The sequence below is a fragment of the Misgurnus anguillicaudatus genome, chromosome 6, assembly GCF_027580225.2.
Source record: "Misgurnus anguillicaudatus chromosome 6, ASM2758022v2, whole genome shotgun sequence".
In the NCBI taxonomy this organism is placed as follows: domain Eukaryota; kingdom Metazoa; phylum Chordata; class Actinopteri; order Cypriniformes; family Cobitidae; genus Misgurnus; species Misgurnus anguillicaudatus.
The window spans coordinates 19,719,321-19,740,568 of NC_073342.2; the positions used below are offsets into that span (position 1 = coordinate 19,719,321).

General features: G+C 37.8%; 2 protein-coding genes and 1 long non-coding RNA gene across 3 annotated transcripts; 2 read left to right on the forward strand and 1 right to left on the reverse strand.

Moving 5' to 3' along the window:
• Positions 1-397: 397 nt before the first annotated feature.
• Positions 398-4,567, forward strand: cav2 (caveolin 2). Its single transcript, XM_055192992.2, has 3 exons — positions 398-672; positions 1,017-1,204; positions 2,873-4,567. Exons 1-3 carry the CDS (start codon positions 520-522, stop codon positions 3,021-3,023), a joined length of 492 nt encoding a protein of 163 aa, XP_055048967.1. The 5' UTR covers positions 398-519; the 3' UTR covers positions 3,024-4,567.
• A 2,353-nt stretch (positions 4,568-6,920) lies between these two features.
• On the forward strand, positions 6,921-15,594 carry cav1 (caveolin 1). The gene is made up of 3 exons (XM_055191633.2): positions 6,921-7,181; positions 8,203-8,370; positions 14,068-15,594. Exons 1-3 carry the CDS (start codon positions 7,146-7,148, stop codon positions 14,407-14,409), a joined length of 546 nt encoding a protein of 181 aa, XP_055047608.1. The 5' UTR covers positions 6,921-7,145; the 3' UTR covers positions 14,410-15,594.
• On the reverse strand, positions 15,584-21,228 carry LOC141364322 (uncharacterized). The gene is made up of 2 exons (XR_012370047.1): positions 21,099-21,228; positions 15,584-15,769 (listed from the first exon to the last, which is right to left on the reverse strand). It is a non-coding gene; the product is annotated as an uncharacterized lncRNA (long non-coding RNA).
• Between the last annotated feature and the right edge of the window lie 20 nt (positions 21,229-21,248).

The following is a 21,248-nucleotide window of genomic DNA, read 5'->3' on the forward strand; positions in this document are numbered from 1 at the left end:
TAATCTGTCAATAGACGACCAAAGATAAGCAATACACTGTATTTAATGTTTTGAGAAAGGTTCATGTAGCTTAGCTGGTAGATCATTGCATATTGATCACACACAGATTGATCAAATGTATGGATCACAATGCAACCACAAACACCTGCATATGCTACTTTTTATAATCTGTATTATGTATTGAATAAATAAATAAATGAATGAATGAAACAATGAGATACTTATCTAAGTATTGAATAAATGCTAATAACGATCTGTTAACATTCATTTCATTCATTTTTTAGTTAACAATGTGTAAAGATAACTAAGATACCGTTTCTCAACCCTTATCGCTGGCTCACACGGTAGGCCTATTTGTTGCAGTAGTAGTTTAAATAAGCGGCGCTCGTGTGTTTTGTCTGCGCTGTGAAACGCGCTTCCGTACGGGGCGTGTGCTCGCCCTGCAATGAGCGCGCAGTGCGCGTTCCACAGGCGCAACAGAGAGCACTGCGCGTCTCTCAGCGTCTCCAAAAACAAAACATGGGACTTGAAAGAGAAAAAGCGGAGACCAGCGTTATTATGGATGAAGACGAATTCAACAAATCCATTGAACCAATACTGGGGAAGCAAAAAGCGCACGTTTATTCAGCGGTACCGGACAGAGACCCTAAAAATATTAACTCACACGTAAAGGTAAGTACTACACACTATGTTACTACAGTATATAACTTTTAATTATTTCATTTAAGCTGTTGTCATGAATATTAATAAACTGTAAACGTGTTTGGATTACTTTCACTTGTGTAGTGTAGGACTATGCGAAATCTGTTTACGTGCATAGCATGCATACTTTCAGTCCAGCTTTTTGCCAATGCACCAATGGTCTCTCTCTCTCTCTCTCTCTATCTATCTATCTATCTATCTATCTATCTATCTATCTATCTATCTATCTATCTATCTATCTATCTATCTATCTATCTATCTATCTATCTAACTCTGAGTAACATGAAATACTTATTATATATTTGACTCCACAGGTTGGCTTTGAAGACATCATCGCAGAGCCCATCTCCACACACAGCTTTGATAAAGTATGGATTGGCAGTCATGCTGTGTTCGAGCTGGTGAAATATGTTGTCTACCTGGTCCTCACCACGATTTTGGCCATTCCCATGGCATTTGTTGCAGGGATTGTTTTCGGGATCCTCAGCTGCATACATATTTGGTATGAAAAGTCTTTTTGTTGGTGAAGCCGTTGGCACCGTGTAAAGTTTTCCACAGTCCAATTGCAGAATATTTGTCTTGGCCACTTCCCATCTAGATAAAAACGGGCACTGAAAAACAATGCAAATAGAAATTAGACAAAGTCGTTTCATTTATTTTATTATTCTTTATTCAGACTGCTTGCAGTTATATATTGTAGTTTACAAATGCACAAGCGCACAAAGATATTTGCACAGTAGTGTAATGTGGAATTTCACTAATGATGGAAAAAAGCTGGGTTGTTAGCATGCAAGTGAGAAGTTTTCTGTGACCCCTTTGAATTTTGACACATGCAGGCAGTAACTTGGCAGAACGTACTAGTCGACCCTTGTTTGTGCAGTGTTTTAGGTCAGAAGCTCTTTTATGGTCGATGTCCATGAGCTAAACGCGGCTTATTAGCACACGCGGGTGTTAAGACCCATAACAAGCGTGACTCCATTAGCTTAGAAGTGAGTCGTTTTGACAAATTACTCAGATAGGATTAAATGTCATGAAGTCAGCATAGCTCAAAGGGGTATCAAAATAAATCAATGCTATCTTCCAAAAACTTATACACTCACCTAAAGGATTATTAGGAACACCATAGTAATACTGTGTTTGACCCCCTTTTGCCTTAAGAACTGCCTTAATTCTACATGGCATTGATTCAACATGGTGCTGAAAGCATTCTTTAGAAATGTTGGCTCATATTGATAGGATAGCATCTTGCAGTTGATGTAGATTTGTGGGATGCACATCCAAAGCACGAAGCTCCCGTTCCACCACATCCCCAAAAATGCTCTATTGGGTTGAGATCTGGTGACTGTGGGGGCCTTTTTAGTACAGTGAACTCATTGTCATGTTCAAGAAACCAATTTGAAATGATTCGAGCTTTGTGACATGGTGACATTATCCTGCTGGAAGTAGCCATCAGAGGATGGGTACATGATGGTCATAAATGGATGGACATGGTCAGAAACAATGCTCAGGTAGGCTGTGGCATTTAAATGATGCCCAATTGGCACTAAGAGGCCTAAAGTGGAGTTCAGGAGATTGTCTTGACCAGGACCACACCCCTAAATGCATTGAAGCAACTGCCATGTGATTGGTTGATTAGATAATTGCATTAATGAGAAATTGAACAGGTGTTCCTAATAATCCTTAAGATGAGTGTATAATCGCTTTCTCGAGGCACATTTTAACAGAGATAGATAGATAGATAGATAGATAGATAGATAGATAGATAGATAGATAGATAGATAGATAGATAGATAGATAGATAGATAGATAGATAGATAGATAGATAGATAGATAGATGAAAACAGTATCGTGCCCCTTTAATTGGCACCACTTAGTACACCTTAGCAATAACTGATAACACACCTTACGTGGCATCTCACCCATTTTTCATCCCTTACGGGCGAGTCACGCTTACTGACAGCTCTATCATATGTGCAGCCCAGAATGTCAACAACATCAAAGGTGATGATTTAGGGGAAGTGTCTGCGATAAAGCTCTTCAACCTTTCCAAACACTACAGGGAATATTTTTTATCAGACCAAAGAGAGGATTAAATTCACCTTGATAGGATCTTTAAATAATTCCTGTGTATTAGCAGCACACGTGGTGATGAGCTCTCTTCTGTTTGCAGGGTGGTGATACCGGTGGTCCACGGTTGCATGATGACCCTGCCTCCCATTCAGGTGATCTGGACCAGTTTGGTGGACACGTTCATACGACCTCTCTACTTCAGCATTGGGAGGTGCTTGTCGTCCGTCAACATCAAGACTTTGCAAAACTAAGATGTTTTCTGTAAGCTCCACATTGAAGTGTTTCAGCTCTTCTGCTGGATGATGTACAAGTCCAGACTATCTCACCCGATACTGTTGCAAATCTTTCGATCGGGTTTATTACTTTGTAATAAGACCTCATTATTGAAGGTTATCTCCTGAAGGATCATTTATCCTTGACATTCCAAAACACAGAAATGGGAAAAATGTTTCCTTTATGTTATTACACAATTGCAATAATCATTCCGTTGTTTAGCCACAGACTTTTTTTAATGGGTGGCGTCAGTGTGAACATGCTTTTTGGAGTAAGCTTTTGTATTATAACCCTAAAGTCACATTAGCTACAAAAGTGAGCGACACCGAGCAACACACACTCGCTTGATGGGCGTTCCTTGGTTAGTATCTAAAAGCGGTATCAAAAAAAGATGGTTTTGGTTTTAAAAGTATTTATTTCTCGATAAAAGTAACAAAATATGTGAGATAAAATGCCAAACTTATCAGATATATACTTAAATACGCATTTTCCGCCATCTTGAATTATTTTCTTCGACTCGAGCCACTGACCTATGTCACGCTGCCCCTTCACTCCGATTGGCAGTCGCTTTGTCGCATCGCTCAGCATTTGCATAAAATAGCCTTCTTGTCTATTTTGGCCCCACCTTGCTCGGCGCTTGTCGCTGGCAAACGGCCACTCCCATTGAAAATGAATGGTAGGCTGTCGCTCTGTCTCTTGTAGCTAATGTGACTGGGAGGTAAGACTTAAAGGGACGGTTTACACAAAATGTAAGTTTTGTCATCATTTACATCTTGTTCTGTAGAGTACAAAGACAATTTGGAACTTAAAGCCGTAGTCACTATTCATTTGCATTACATGGAAAATAAAGTATTGAAAGCATAGTTGAACAACATAAGGGTGTGACGAAAGATGATGATGACAGAGTTTTCATTTTTGGGTCAACTAGTCCTTTAAGATGCTCTGATTGATGTGCAGTCTCAATATGCATAATGTGATACAGAAATATAGGATTAAGAAGTAAAAAGAAAGAATAATATAAAAAAATGATGGAACTACTTCCAGTAGGGCAGTGGTGATTTATTGAGGGTAATATTTATATATTTACAGATGAAAGGTTTTTATACAACAAGACTGAATAAGACGCTGTTATGTTTTTATTATATCGATCTGACAGCATTTTAGTGCACAGACTATATTTATAATTTTCAGGTACATGCCTGTTAGAGAGCATTCTGTACAAATATACATTAACACTGTTTAAACACTGATTTCTTTATATGATGATGCATGTATTATTCAAAATGGCGATTAATTTGCCTTGCAAAGCAGTGTTTAACGTGCCGTTTGCCATGGATTGTGCTTTGTTAGTGGCTCCACGGGCTAAATGGAATATTTGACTGCGCAGTGGAACATAAGAGGCTCAGGTGCCATATCCTCGCCCATTTTGAATGATGTCATATGGCAAGCATGCTGAACACAACTCAGTTTAAATAAGAAAAGAGAGCTACATGCACCAAATAAATAAAATCTTGAAGTTGAAGATGTGTTTTCTCCTTTATATAAATGATAGACTTTGAGTTTTGCTTTGATCTTACATCATACAGAGTTCACAGTGGAGTGAGCAAACCTGAGATGATTTAGTGCTTTGTTCCAGGAGAAATGCTCCAGGTGAAATGTGCAGGTCAGCCTGAAAGTGTATCTGCACAAAAATCTTGCCTAGCAGGACCTTGGGAAGGTTTTGGCTGTAGATCTGCATTCTCTTTATCTCTCAGCTGGATGTTTTGTGTAATGTCTCATTAAGCATATTGATTTCGTGCTATTGCAGACATGTTTTGCACAAATACAATTGTGCATATGATGACTATAGATAGATGCGACCCTATATGTGGAATCCAGGTTAAAGTCTTATAATCTAATGATGAGATTCAGTGCATGAAAGTTTATTGATTTCTCATTGATTTCAATCTTTGTCATGAGCTTACTCAGTGAATATTAAAGACACCAAGGTTATATGGGTTTTCACATGCAGAGTCACATTTATTCGAAAACAACAAAAGGTGCTCTTTATAAAACCTGAATGTTCAGCTTTGGCCACAATCATGGTCGTCTTTGTTTGCATATTTTGCATCGCCTCTCACATCTCTCATTATGCAGCGCCTGACCTTATTTGCCACCTGAAAATTAACAATAAATTATATATAAGCACTTAAATAACAAGTTTAACAAATGTGAAATAAATCATGAATAACAAGTTAATCAAAGTTAAAAAATAAAACACGAATAACACAAACTATACGCTTATACGTTTAGTATGTTGTTGAAAACATTTTAAATTGCTGTAAAGTGTTTTGCCTTAAGGTAGATTTTGGAATGCAAACCAAATTTACTACATAGTGCACGTTTCAGGTATATACAGTACATTGTATACTCGGATCAGCTTTATTCCATGGTTAAAATATGTACCCCAGCAGCTATAACTGTGGTGATACCTAGGAGTGTTCAACCCAATATCACGAAATTATGTACCTATAGGCACGTATGGACCAGCGTGACAATGTCACGTTTTGCTGCGTTTTAGTGTGAGCATGTCACGCTTTTCTGTTTGTGTCACTGTCACGTATTGTTTACTCAACTTTTTTGTCCTAATTTCTTACCATTGTCACTTCGGTTTAGGGTTAGATTTACATAAAATGACATCCCTACCCAAACCCAACTCTAACCCCAACGTCAGACGACAATTGGTTAAAGTTTAGAAAATATAAAAGAATATGTCTTGTATCTTTTTTTTATAAACCAACACCTAAAGTGACATACTAACGCAAGCACCAAATCTAACCCTAAACCGAAGCGACAATGGTTTGAAAATAGGACAGTGACAGTGACACAAACAGCAAACGCGGCAAAACGTGACACTGGTCCATACGTGCCTATAGGTACATCATTTCGTAATATAGGGTTGGACTCTCACAATAATTAAATAATCGACTCATCGCAATTGTTTGACCTCACCGCGATGATTTCAGATCACCACAATGATTGCACATCTCTTTAAAAAACACAAGGGGGAGCTGCAGAGCCTCTATAAATGAGACTGTATTAGATGGCGCTCCTTAACTGACAGTGTAGCGCAATACATTGCAAAGCAATTCAATACAGTTGAAAAACAGCATTTAAAGAAATGCTGCAAAACTTGAATTTAGGGAAGTGAAGGATGCTATTCTTAAGGATCTGTAAGGAATTTATTTTTTTGTAGGTACTACAGACATAAAACAAAGATTTAATTTAAATAATCACAACAATGTGTGAAAATTACTTCATGAACAAACAAAAAAAGCAATAAAACAATTAATTGTCATAATCGCCAAAGTCCTAAATGTAATGGGGCTTTTTAATTGGATCAAACAGTGAAGGGAAAGCAGTCATAAAGTTTCACACTCTTATATTAAAGGTACACATGCTGTCACTTGTACACTGGTAAAGGGTCTTTATTTAGGTACATTTAGTACCAATATGCACCTTTGAGGTACTACTATGCACTTTTTAGGTACAAAGATGTATTTTTTAAAGGGTACCGCCCCAGTAGCTTTGTGCCATTATTGTTGCATTTGAATGAAAGGGTGCATATTATTTGCTTATTACCGTGGGTCTTATTCTTCCATTGTGTTATTTCCTACCATTTTATCAATTGGCAAACAGCATTAAAGAGTACTTTAGGTGTGTCCAGACTTTTGACTGGGTAGTGCACATGGAATTTAAGGGATTGGTTGCTACACTCGGTGTCCAATTAAAACTCCCATGTGGGAAAAATCACGTCAAAAATCTCCACCACTAATAAGTCGTGTTTTTTGAGCGACAGACTAATGGAGGGTTTCAGGCTCATTCATTAAACACACACTGCTCATGAGTGACTGAGAAACTCCCACCCTGTGCCACGAGAGGATTCAAAGCGGATGAAATACCGTTCAATAGATAATAAACCCTATGATGGGAGTCTAAACGTAAAGAGCCAGTGTGGTAGTGTTGGTCGATCTCGTTTCAACTCCCCACGCCTCCCTCAGTTTCCTCTGTAAGTGATTGTCTTGTTTCCACACACTGATCTGAATGGTCTTCAGGACAGCATGACTAGCGGATACAAGGACGGGTCACCTGAAGAGGTAAGAATCACTTAAATATGAGCTTGTTACCTATTTTGTGGGCACTTATATGTCTCTTAATCGAGGTTTTATTTCTTCATGCAACTGAAATTGTGTTTTAGCTGGTTTGTTTAAACACTTTCCGGGGTGTATCTGGCTTTAAAGGCGGCGTGTTTGCACCATGGTCCACTATTGGCTATTTTTCGCGCATGGTGGCCAAATTTGCCGTCTTATCTTTTCTGGCACACACTTGCGAACATTCTTTCTATCCGTGTCACGCTCAACTCGTAACAACTGTGAAATATTTCCCGCTGCTTACTCGTTTATTATATAAAGATACATTTTAACATATGTATGCTAATACTGCAGAGAAGGATAATATTTTAAGTCTGTATTTATGATTTGATTACATATACGCAACCGTGCGTAAAGGTGCGCCTGCGCGCAAGGCACGTTCACGGGGCGCGTATAGGTAGCCTACACTTTACCTCAGGAAAATTAACCACGGTTTAACTAAAATTTTAAACATAGTGAGTATAGTTTTTGGGATTCATTTGCAGTACAACTATAGGCAAAACTTCAGTACTAATTTAACTATGGTATTTGCAGTTAAACAGGTAACACAAACTGTATGCGCCAAAACATGGTTACTTCACTTTGACTGTAATAGCAGGTACGTCTATGCATTTGGAAGACGCTTTCATCCAAGTTGTACATTTTTGTGTGCGTCCCCTGGAAAAACAATTATAATACTATAATTAATTTCTTAAAGTCGTCCTAAAGCGTATTTATTCTTAACTAATGTACTTTTTTGAAATTTGATATATTTTCTGTTTTGCAATACGAGCGCGTTGAATGCTCGTGCGCACAATGTTAAATGTCGCCCCCGTGCGGCAACATGGCTCACGCGCTGTAGAGGGGTGTGGTGCTTCATTTCTATCCGTTTAAAAGCGTCCCGTGCCAGGGCGGTGTACTGAGTTGCGCCCCAGTCTCCCCTTCAAGCTCATGAACTTTTCATTTTCTGTTTTCTTTGGAACCACAGGAATACGCGCACTCACCTTTCATCAGGAAACAGGGCAACATTTACAAACCAAATAATAAAGAAATGGATAACGACAGCATCAACGAAAAGACTCTACATGATGTCCACACTAAAGAGATTGACCTGGTCAACAGGGACCCGAAGCATTTAAATGACGATGTGATTAAGGTATGGCAAACTTGTTACACTTTTTGTTACACTTTTTATGCTTCTTGCATTTTAAACAGATAAAATGTAAAAAAAAAAATGTATAATAAATGTTATGCATAAATCAGTGCATTGAGTGGTATAATAATTTAAGTAAGTAACTTTATAAAGCATGTTGTTATATATAGCATCAGGGTTGCATATTAATAAAAATAAAACATCTGGCATGCAATCCCCTTTGTTACCGTGGCACTGGAAACAATTATTGCAGCTGTCTCTGAAATGTGAAATGTTTGGGCTGTGGCATGGGTTTGTGAAATCTGCGCAGCTCTGCTTGCTACCGTGTTAACTCCCATGCAGTGAAGAGCTGTTTTTTATAGGGGAAATATTAAGACCTTCCTGTTTTTGAGAATCCTGTACACTTAACAATCTTAACAAAAAAAAAATTTCCTGGGCGTGGGGTAATTCCTCGCATAGCAACTTTCCTATAAAGTTCATGGGCCCACATGGATTCAGCTGCTTGCTATGGTGACTTGATGACTGTACAATAAACAGCACCGAACCCCCTACACGCATCTCCACCCTGTTCCCACCCCTGCTGCGTTATTCTCCCTTTCATTTCATCCTACCACAATATGATACTGACTCACTTCCCCGAGGATACGTGGATATGAATAGTTCTTATGATTTGATCCAGAGGACATCGAAAGCATTTTTTCGATTTATGTTGTGATGTTTGCTAAGGGTTATGGGATTGAAGTCACAAGGGATTTCGAAGTTATTTTAGGCAAAACAGACATGCTTCTTTGATTTTGTCCTTAAAAGGGGTTAAGACCATTGTCCCGCAGTGGTCCTGCGTAGGAGAGCGTAGAAGGGAATTCCCTTCTCCGTTTTCACTCTCCGCGCACGGGGCGTTCCTCCAGCGAGACGTCCAGACCGTGATGCACACATGGTCCAAGTGCACTCCCACATATCCACATCAAAGATTCTTGTGTGCAGAAACACATGCCTAGCTTTCCCTCGGAACAGAACATTTTCCTCTCGTAAAAATGCGTTCTTTTAATAGCACACTGGAGCGGAGGACCACTTTGTAATTTTGGCAGTGCATGGGCTGTGGTCAAACCATGCAAAGACTGCACTTATGACATTACACATATCTCTTACAATAATTAACTATGTTTTTTATTGTAGTAAAAGTGTAGTAAGCATGTTTTTAGCATATTAATTTTGATAAAAAATACATTGTTGAAGAGTTATTGTAGCAAAACCATGGTTGAACTGTGATACTTTAGTACTTTGGTAACATTGTTTTTTTTAGGTTTATTTGTAATACACTCTCTTTAAGGGATAGTTCACCCAAAAATAAACATTTTCTCATGTTGTTACAAAACTGTATAAACATCTTTGTTCTGATTAACACGAAGGACCAATCCGTTTCCATTCGACTTCGTAGGAAGAAATATACTTTGGAAGTGAATGGGGCTCACGAAGGGTTTGGTTAGAAACATTCCTCAAAATATCTTCCTTTGTGTTCATCAAAACAAAGAAATTTATCAAGGGTTTGTAACAACATAAGGGTGAGTAAATGATGAATTTTCATGTTTGGGTGAACTATCCCTTTAAGGAAGTATAGACTTGTATTACATTTGTACATTAAGGGTGTTGAAGTGTTTCCTTGACTTGACAAACATAGGAAAACTTCTGCGGCCAATAGAGTTATGGTAATGAGGCTTTGGTGGGTTTGTAGTCACTGCACATTGCATTTAGAAATGAGTCATGCGTTGTTGCCATGGCGATGGAGGATTATTTTCGGACAAATAAACAGTAGTAGTAGTTTTTATGCGACTGGTGTACATCCACAACGATGCCATTGTGTTATTCCCACTGTTTAGTTGATGTCCTGTATTTTGATGCATACTGTTGTTTTATCACTTAATTGTGGATTTAAGGAATACAAGTTGATACTTTTGTCTTTATAGTCTGTTCCTTTAGTACAGTTGGTATCGTATTGGGTTAGCAACGTAAAGGCCATGTGTTTGATCCCCAGGGAACACATATACTGTATACTAATAAAATATGTGTCACTTTGCATTAAAGCTCACATAACAAACGCTGTTTCTGCATTTCTGATGTTAATCTGGAGTACCTATAAAGTAGTATTACATCCTTTATATCTCCGAAAAGTCTTTAGTTTAATCAGATTTATAAAAGAAAGATTAGCTTTACTGATTCTTTCCAATAACGTACGAAAAAATTAAGAAGGAGGAGTTACTACCGCGGGAGGAGCGAGTCATGCAACACTATACAACACTGTTTAACTTATGATTCACTACATGTTCATGTCATTTATATAATATGCACGCTTATTTCCAACCTAAGACAGAAGGCTTATTTACCGCATGCAACTAATGACCCGGTTGGGACTTTTAAAAAAAATCCAGCGCATCACACACACACGCAAAACTCCACTGCTACCCCGGATAATAAACTATATTCATTGTTTCCATAAGGCTGACTTTCTTCTCCTTACATCCAAAAACACACTTCTTCTTTCGTGCCATTGTTGAGTTTTGAAATTAAACAAAGCTGTCGCGTGATGTGATGTTTGCAAGTTCTAGCGTCTCCCGCTGATTGACGGGTGGGCGGGGTTTTCCGGGGGAAGTGCCCATAAAAAGAAGTGATACCTATAGAAACCCCTGAAACGTCAGCTGGACCCGTAATCGAAAAAAACTTTCTGAAACTTGTACGAACCCTGGCGAAGTTCGGCACAGAAATACTCTGTAACACGCCCAACTGCTTTTTTGACACTTTGCCTCCGGTTAGCATGAGGAAATATCTCTTAAACAGTGTTAATAAGTCAGAATGCATTAAATACCATTGAACCACCACTTTAAAGCCACATACAGTACATAAATGATAAGTATGGTCAGTTTATTTTACCTACAGTATGTTGGAGATATTTCTGTAATGGAAACTATGGATCCAGCCAATCGGTATATAGTTGAGATTAATGAATGGACAGACTTTATTTACGAGTGTATAATTTGGAGTTTCTTAGCCAACTTCAACCATGATGGTTTGAAATCCTTGGGCAAGTTGTAATCTATCAAATTACTGTTATGAAACGTCTTCAGTTGACTTTAAAACACACTTTTAAAAACATTTCAAAGTCTTGTAAGAAAGTTCACTTACGGTATATTGTGTGGATACAAAACTAGCAGACATGCTCACTCAAAAACAAGCTGTTATATAAATATTAGCCTTATCTGGACTCTTACAAATGACTGTCAAGGACGTTGAAGAGTGTTTGTGTGTGCTTTTCATTGCGTACTCAGCACAGTTTAAATAAACACATCAGAAGCAGGTGTACCGTAGGACAGATACAATCTGTGAGGTCTGCCAGCAGCATTGTAAAGACCTGAAGTAATCTTCTGCGAGATGGAATGGGTTTTGTATATAGAGGTCTTCTCTAAATGTTAGTGTTGGGTGACAGGCGCAGATCAGATTTAAGTATATGATGCAGGAGGTTTGAGCGTTTTGAGGTGACTGTGTGTGAACCAGGCCGTACCAGTCTGAGTGATCCGGAGCAGAGTACTGTACAATGTAAAGCTGTCTGTGAGGAATGTACTGTAGATATGAAGGGGTGGAGGAGAAATAGTTGTGGTTCTAGTAATGTCAGCTGCTGGATTAAGGAAAGTGCACTGTGAATGAATGGCGTAAAGGATGGATTTGGTTAAAAGTGACTAATTTAGAAAATGGCAATATAAAGTGATATTAATTCCTAATGCATGGTTGTATCCAATTGAAGGTGTTTTCTTAAAAGGCACATACATCGCGGGATAGTTCACCCCAAAAATTTTGTCATCATTTACTCACCTTCAAGTTGTTACAAACCTGTATACATTTTTTTGTTCTGCTGAACACAAAGGAAGAACAGGAAACAGGAGCACCATTGACTTCCATAGTAGGATAGGAAAATACTATGGAAGTCAATGGTGCTCCAAACATTGCTCAAAATATCTTTCTTTGTGTTTAGCAATTTATACAGATCTGTAACAACTTCAGGGTCAGTAAATTATGACAGAATTTTCATTTTTGGGTGAAATATTCCTGTAATGCTGCGTTCACACCAAACGTGAATAGAGAGTTAAATTCACGTCTACCGCGTCTAGTTTGCCGCTTGAACATTTTGAATGCATTCGCGTGTCTAGAGCGTAATAAACTAAAAGGCTAAAATTCGCAGTGCTAGGTGGTTGTCCGTTTGCAAGATGGCTGGTATTGATCAAACATTTATCAAAGTTGCCGCTTTGTATTTGCTCTGGAGAGCAGAACAGCGGCGTAGGGGTCAGTGTCGCTGTACTTGGGTCTACCAGACCCTCCGAAGGCGTTCCCAGTTCCCAGTGGCGAGTTTCATCATTTGCTCCAGGAGCTGTGCATGGATGAAGGCCGCTTTCAGCGGTACTTACGCCTGTCTCGTGCCCAATTTTATTCCTGTCTCTATAGAAATATGAACTTGTGTCATATAACTCTGGGTGACTGCTCACTGACAATATCAGTCGGTCCTCCATGTTGAATGAGTGACTCTGGGTGGGCCTGCCTCCACAGCAGCAAGTAGGCTTCTGATTGGTTAATGCAGCGCGAATTTATGACAATAGTTTACATTTTTCAACTCGGGCATCAGATGCAAATTCGTGTCTAATGCGTAAATACAAAGAATTCACCATTCTAGACTCAAGAATGAGGCAAATTCGTGTTTACCGTGCCGCGCCTCATTCGTGCCGCGAGACCTCCAGACGTGCGTAAACGCGTCTTTACATTGACTTAATATTGAAATATTTCACGCCAGATGCTCTATTTGCGTTTGGTGTGAACGCAGCATTTAGATGTTGCCCTTGGTCAAGGTCCATTGTACTATCTTAACAATACAGGCGCACAATATATTGAAATTATGTGAATGTGCATATCGCAATAGTTTGCAATAACTGACTGATTTCAGTAGTTCAAAAGGTTATGTATAGTTTAAGAAAAAAGACTTGAATGTTAGTGCTTGATGTTGATTGATTTTTCAAATTTTGTTGTACACATCTATCACATTTGTCTTCAATATCGTACACTTTAATGCTCAAAAAGCATTTTTAGCAATTGCCAACAGTGCACATACACATTCGTAAATTTGTAGTATTCAAAATATTTTTTTTAAATACAGTACAGGATCATAAATGTTTATTTCAGGGCCAGAAAGAGAAATTAAAATGGTTAGGTGACACAAAATGATGATTTTTTTTGGTACTAGGACTAACATTCACAAGCATTTAAAGTGATAGTTCACCCAACAATAAAAAAAACCATAATTTCCTCACCCTCATGTAGTTTTAAACCTGTATGAGTTTCTTTATTCTGTTGAACACAAAAGAAGATATTTTGATGAATGATGTTAACTGGACAGTTGATGGTACCTATTGACTTCCATAGTAGGATAAACAAATACTATGGAAGTTAATGGGTACCGTCAACTGTGTGCTTTCCATCATTTATCAAAATAGCTCAGAATAAAGAAACTCATATATGTTCGGAACATCATGAGGGTGAATAAATGATGACAGAATTATATCCCTTTAAAGTGGAATGCTTGGAAAAAATGCTATAAATAATAATTTTTGTAAATAGCATAACAAATGATACAATTCTCAGTGTAACCCTGAATTTTTATGCCTCCAGGTGGACTTTGAGGATGTGATCGCAGAACCCCCCGGCACCTACAGCTTTGACGGCATATGGAAAGCCAGCTTCACAACCTTCACAGTAACCAAATACTGGTGCTACAGGCTGCTGACGGCCCTGGTCGGCATCCCGCTCGCTCTCGTATGGGGCATCTTCTTTGCCATCCTCTCCTTTATCCACATCTGGGCTGTGGTGCCGTGCGTGAGAAGCTACTTTATTGAGATCCACTGCATCAGTCGAGTCTACTCCATCTGTGTGCACACCTTCTGCGACCCGCTATTCGAAGCCATGGGGAAATGCTTCAGCAGCGTCCGGGTCACCACCACAAAAGTGGTGTAGCCGGAACTTGGAATGGTTGGCGACCAGTGGGATAGGGTGGGATTGGGCAATGGAAAACAATGTCCAACACAGGGATATGAAGCTTAGAAAAATCCTTTTTTAAGAGGTGCGATTGTTGAGGGCTCGCACTGTATTTTGGTGGTTATTAGATTATATAATCCTCTCTGCTTCTGTTCAATGAGTCTTTAATATTTGTTTTGGATCCCTTTGGACATAAGATCTGTTTTGGTTTACCATCATAGGAACACCGCCTGACTTGGGACAAGGCTGTGAATTTAGTTTCTGTGTCCTCTTTTTTTGACTTATGCATCCACTTTGATAGTTCATAATAGTTTCTTTGTGTTTAATATTTTAACTACGTTCAAACTAGATGTGTATTGCCACCCTTTTTTGTGGTCATCATTGGGGATGCAATACAAAGTATTTTGTTTTTGGGAGAGGGGTTGGGGTTATTTTGGAGAAACGTAGGCATGACATCAAGACTGCCCATCACACTGCATGTTGCCACTGAATTTGTTGGTTGGCCCAGACACGGGGTAACAGAGGTGCTCTCGCTGAACCCTTTGTCATATTAACAAAGAGACTGTTCCTGACTCTGTGACACATAATGCTTCAAAGTAGTCGTCATGGCAACAACTTTATGAGTGGCAGGGTGTATTTACAACATCCATGCAAACTATCTTTTTTTTAATAAAAGCACATTATCACAGCTTTTACATAAACATATTTGCCATCTTTGAAGATGAAGTACTTTTTTTGGAAATAATTATTTTTTTGCATTATGAAGTGACATCATTTGGTTTTGCATTTTGTCCCTGCAAATGTAAGCAAACCTTTCTGCTTTTCGCTATATTCACTGTTGGACACAAATACACACACTTACACACACACACTGGCAAAGACTGGCAGCAAACTAAATTTTCCAGCCCCATAGGCTGCTGCTAAAGTAAAGTGGGGTATAGTATTTTGTACTGACATTAAGCTTACTTTTAAGTCACCTTTTTATCTAGTTGCTTTGACTTAATCACCTGCTTGTCTATCTGCTGTCTTGGTAGTTATTGCAATGCCTGATTCTGCCTCGGTAGATGAGATCATATTTTTATATGAAAAATTGAAATTCTTTTCCCTGGCTTTTATTGTAAAAATCACATAATGCCGTGCACATTAAAGAAAATTTAATATAAATCAAGTTGATTTTTATTTGTCTGTATGATTTAACATCTTTATTTGTCATAATGTCATTCAGCGAGGCTGCTGGGATGCTTCAATAACTCATTGATGTGCCCTGAAATGCATAGCTTGTTTGATGCGTTCACTGAAACCGGATCTTAGGGCGGGACATCTTGAGTGGCTCCTCCTCCTTTAAAAAAAGCAAATAACATGATGTCATCAATTGCTAATCTGTATTGGCAGAAGTGAGACATTAAAGGTTTTAAATCCTTATATCTACACTGTAAAAATATTCTTTGCTGCCCTAAAATGTTTCGTTGAATCAACTTAGATTATATTATTTATTATTTATCTTAACATGAGTTATAACTAGAGATGAGTTGTTATAACTTATAAAATGAAGTTGACTTTTTTTAAAAGGAAAGCACCACAGTTTTTCAATATTTTACTATGTTCTGGCCTCAACTTGGACGAGTGAATACATACCTATCTTTGTTCAGTGCGTGCACTTGATCTTTGTGCAGCGCGTCGTGAATGTGTTGGCGTTTGGCCTGGCCCCATTCATTCCTTGGGATCCAGACAGGGATGAGTTTGGAGGCCACCAAGCACTTCCGTGTTTTCCCTATTTAAAGACTGTTACATGAGTAGTTACACGAGTAAGTATGGTGGCACAAAATAAAAAATGGCGATTTTTTAAGTGGATAAAAAATGAGAACGATATTGGAATTGCACTTAAGTTTGCAGCACTTCGACCTCAGCGCACTTACTCATGTAACAGTCTTTAAATGGGGAAACCACGGAGGTGCTTGGTTGTTTCTGGGTTCATCCCTGTTTGGATCCTGGGGAGTGAATGGGGCTGGGCTGGATGCTGGCACATTCACGGCGTGCTGTGCAGGGATTGGGTGCACGCATTTAAGGAAGATAGGTATGTATTGATTCGTCTGGGTTGAGGTGGGAACATAGTAAAATATTGAAAAACGGTGTGGTGTTTTCCTTTAAGTTGTAGCAATTCATCTCTTTTCAAGATAAATAATAGTAAGTTGACATGACTTGTAAATCTGAGTTAATTTAACAAAAAACAAAAAATGTAAGGCGGCAAAGATTTTTTACAGTGTACAAAATGTGAATCTTGTCAATGTTTTGGACGACACTAGTTTATAGATATTCTTCAGACTAACATGTTCATACTAAAAGCATATAAACTTATATTTTGATTTCATGAGGACTTTATGGCTCTATGCTATGCATTTGTTAAAGTGATTGAAGCCATGCCAATTAATATTTTCTTTTAAACTTTATTGTTTCTAGAGTATCCATTCAAATCTAAGCACCTGTGAACAAGGGTCCTTAAATTAAAGCAACACTAGTTTCCATGTAAAAATGACTTACAGCTCCCCCATGTGGTTGAAAAGCGCAACAGTGCCTGGTATCATACACTCTTCTGCAGGCAGGGGGAGGGGTGGGGCTGTGTGCTCTACCCTCCACCGCCACTTTCAGAGTGTGCTTGTAGCAGCTAGGAGACTGCTCAGGTTGCAGCAACAGTACAACTTGTCCAGTTAAAAGTTGTTCTATCACTGAAATAATTTTAGAGACATTATTTAAAGGTAAAAAAACTACATAGTGTTGCTTTAAATGAAGAGAAATACATCTGAATGCTTATTCATTTTTAAACACCCCTGCTTGCTGGCACTTGGCTGCAGGGAAATATTACTCACAAAATATTCATTCTGATATAAAAACATTCACCGTTTTTCTCTATAATATTTTAAAGTAGCTGGTGGATATGTTTTATTCTTTTTTAGGAACATGCTGCATTATAAAGGTGTGTTGCTTTGCTCAATGGGTGGAGCATTGCATTAATGTAAATAAAAATAAGGATCAACTGGCGAAAATGTTCCCTTTATTTTTCCACGTAAATGCAAAGCAACTATTTATAATGAGTCATTATTTAAAAGCTTAGCTAGGGAGACGGTTAGTAGGAAAATGTACTGTAAAACCTGTTAAATTGGAGTTTTAGCGCCCCCTGCGGTCATCATTGGTTTTGACAGGAGAGCCGAGGACAGCTGTTGCCCCTTGTGCTGTTATAAAGTCACATATATTCCACTTAGCTGAGAGATATAATATTTTCTAACGAAAGTATGTACCTAACAATATTTAATATAAGATTGATATAATATTAAATTATTTTTAGACTGTGTCGTGTTCCTATAATTGGTAGCATTGCAACACAGAGGTCAATGGATGCATCAATATGATTTTTTCTTTTTGTGGGGTGGGGGGTACCGATTTAAACAGACACCTATTGGCCAATGCCGATATTAAACACTTGTATACAATACTATACAGTTGGCATCTTAGCTAGTTTATTTTTGCATCAAATTATTTTTACAGAACATGGATTGGATCTACGTATACATTCAACTGACCAACATAATAATAGAGGCACAAAGTAAGATAACATTTTGGCTTTTTCCAAGATTTTGAAAAAATCCCAGACCGCAGACATTTTCCTGAAATACTCTGACTGCATGGCTCACGTGAATGATTAATCTCTCACATGATTAACTAGGCGTGATTTACTATTTTTCCTCCATACCACATCAAACTATAATTTGTACTGATTTTATTTAGTTTTGGGAAGTATTTAATTATTTTAATAATTTTTTTTTTAAATGCTGAATTTTTTAAATGCCACCGACATTATTGCCTTCACACAGTTAATTAATAAACAATCGGTATCAGCCTTTCTCGTGCTATTGCCGATATGCTGAGGTTTTAAATTCATCAAAAATCGGCCGATACAATTCGCCGGCTGATACATATCGGTGCATCACAAGTTCACACCCGAGGAACACACTGATATAAATGTAAAACTTGCATGCACTGTAAGTCACTTTGAATATAAGTGTCTGTCAAATGCATAAACATCTACATATAAAAACATCCTTAAAAATAATCATCCGATATCTTCAAAATATTTACTACTGTGAATATGCACAAAGAGATTTTGAGTCAAAGGTCATGTTTTGCATCTTTGTTTGGTTGTTATGCTACACACACAAAAAACCATCTGTAATAGGTCACAGCTTCTTCAAGTTAATCACAGATATCTGAGGTCTTTTACAGGAAGAAGAACAAAGACCTCAGTCACAAACCCTATCATGTTCAAACCTTTTGTGGTTTTCATTGCACATCATGACGTTATGGCTATAACATCATTTATGATAGAGAACGGATGGTACGTTTCTGTGTACCGCTTCACTACCAGGTGTTCATTCCCCCGTGGCAGCACAGTTGAATCATAATCACCACAGTGACAAACACATGAGAATAAAACAGTATACCTCATTTCGTTCTGTATATTCAGCTGCCTGGAAAATGTCAATCAGTGGAAATGGTGTTGATTTCTATCCATTCTGTCTAGCATACATTTCTATTGTCTTTGAGGGTTAAAATGTGTTTTTGTCCTGATAACTGTGTTTTAATGTGCCCTAAAGTGGAACTGGTTTGTGTTTCAAAGGCATTCAGGAAAATAACATACTGAATGAACAAAGGAAGATTTTAGTGACTAACACTGTTTGTAAAACTGTAACAAGAGCAGAGATCATGTGCCATCTGGTGTAAAAACCAGATGACCAACCATGCTGACTAAAATAAAAAAAACTCTTTATTAGTCTTTATTAGGCTTTATTTTACTCAAGTAAACTAAAAAGGTCTATTTTAAATACATTTTTAAAAACACTGCATACTTTAAAATCAAATTGTTTGTGTTGGCTATTACAGGCCAGATTTTCATGTCAGCTTTTTATTAAATGAATCCAAAAACTGTAACCTTGAAGGGAAGCAATGCCAAACGGGTGAATTAATCATCTTAAGTGCTTTAAAACTTTGCTTTGAGCGTAACTATTAAACAAAAGTTTTTAAATCGTAGCTCTGTGTTTACCATATCAAACCTTTTATTTCTGGAATAACAGTGTCCAATCCATTTCTGTAATATATTATAGAGACACTGTCTGTGTTTGCTCAGGGCTGGGACTGTGCACTTATTTTTGGTTTTATACACCATCCTGCTTTCATCTCTGACAATATCAAAATATTTATAGTATGCATTACAGTATTTAAATCGTACATTCTTATATATATATATAAAAAAAAGTGTCTGTTGTTATAAAATCAAATCTGTTGTTTAAAGCATTAAATATCAAGAAACCTGCTAATGCCATGCTTGTCAGCAGCCAATCTTTAAATGGTCATGCAATATATGGATGTCAAGAGGGTAGTTAAATTATTTCTGTGCCAATGAGAACAACAGTTAAGAGCCTTCTCCCAAATGAACAGTGGCAGGTTTAATTGGACAGCCATCAAGCATTTACAGTAGAAGAATGACCAGGTCAGCATTAACCCAGTTCCTATTGACCCCTGGGTGATAAATAAAACTAAATAGTGTATGTAGTAAAGCTAAATGAAGCAGTTTTGTAGATTATCTATGGTGTCCTCCCATTCACCCTGTCAAACACAACATCACACCTTTAATTGATTGATAAAAATTTGTAACATAAATTATTTGAAACATTAAGAGTTGTAAGCATCAGGTCACCACTAGGTGGCGGTAGAATACATTAAATAATACCTATACGTAATAGTATCTTGGATGGAGTTTGTGGGACACGCATCACAAGTAAACATTAAAACAACATACTATCCCAATCATCCCAAAAATATGCTGTTTTCATTTTTTCGTGATATTTTGACATCCGCACACCATTCCACACAAAAAGAAACGATAGTCACAAAATATTTGTGAGATGTGTCATGAGCCACACAAAAACAGTAACATACCATGGCAGGTGTTGGATTAAAATACCGCATAGCTGGATAGAAAGTCATAGCCCAAAATTTCACACTTCGGGTTTAGTGATTACTGAGTGGTAGCGTAAAATCGATCAAGATCAGCAAACTTCCCTCCATACTGTTTGAACAAGAATCTGACAAATAAAGGCAGCACACTTGCCTCGTGCTACAAAAAGGCTTTGTCATAAATACATACATTATACACCCTAGATATGACACTTTTGGGTTAATTTGAGAAAATAAGTGCACTAAATAGTAGAGTGTTTTGTTTTTGTATGTAATGCAGTGCAATTACACTCATTATTAGGAACATAGTGGTTTATTATTGATATGCTGAGCTCACTTGCTCAACAACGATAGACATGAATTTCACGTTACACAATGCAAAATACTGTACAAATGTAACTCATTTAGAGTGAATTGTTATTTTTATTTTTTATTATTATTATATTGTTATTATATTAAATCGTCCGACGTCTATTAATCATTACGTTTTTATTTATACATTTTGATAAATTATTTAAATAAGTATATAACAAAGTAATTGTTTTCCTCACGTTGTTGTTTTGCTATCATCGTCGTTATTAAAGTTTTAGTGAATTTCACCAACAGCCAATCATCGCGCCCACAGCAGGTGACGTAACTGTCAGTGATTTGAGTGCACTCACCTGAGAAACCCATATTCTGTCCAATGGCACGCGCAACGCGGAGTAACGGCACGCAGCTTTTGTGGAGAGAGAAAACACGAGCCTTTTAAACTGATGTGACCCATTGTGAACGTGAGTCACCCGAGTCTCTATTCCGTTCAAGTGCAGTGA

What these genes read in the sequence shown, in the direction of transcription:
- cav2 (XM_055192992.2), top strand. Translation starts at nt 520, where the DNA reads ATGGGACTTGAAAGAGAAAAAGCGGAGACCAGCGTTATTATGGATGAA. An exon ending in ATATTAACTCACACGTAAAG is followed by an intron (nt 673 to 1,016) that starts GTAAGTACTACA and finishes TTGACTCCACAG; the next exon opens with GTTGGCTTTGAAGACATCAT. An exon ending in CTCAGCTGCATACATATTTG is followed by an intron (nt 1,205 to 2,872) that starts GTATGAAAAGTC and finishes TTCTGTTTGCAG; the next exon opens with GGTGGTGATACCGGTGGTCC.
- cav1 (XM_055191633.2), top strand. Translation starts at nt 7,146, where the DNA reads ATGACTAGCGGATACAAGGACGGGTCACCTGAAGAG. An exon ending in AGGACGGGTCACCTGAAGAG is followed by an intron (nt 7,182 to 8,202) that starts GTAAGAATCACT and finishes TTGGAACCACAG; the next exon opens with GAATACGCGCACTCACCTTT. An exon ending in TAAATGACGATGTGATTAAG is followed by an intron (nt 8,371 to 14,067) that starts GTATGGCAAACT and finishes TTATGCCTCCAG; the next exon opens with GTGGACTTTGAGGATGTGAT.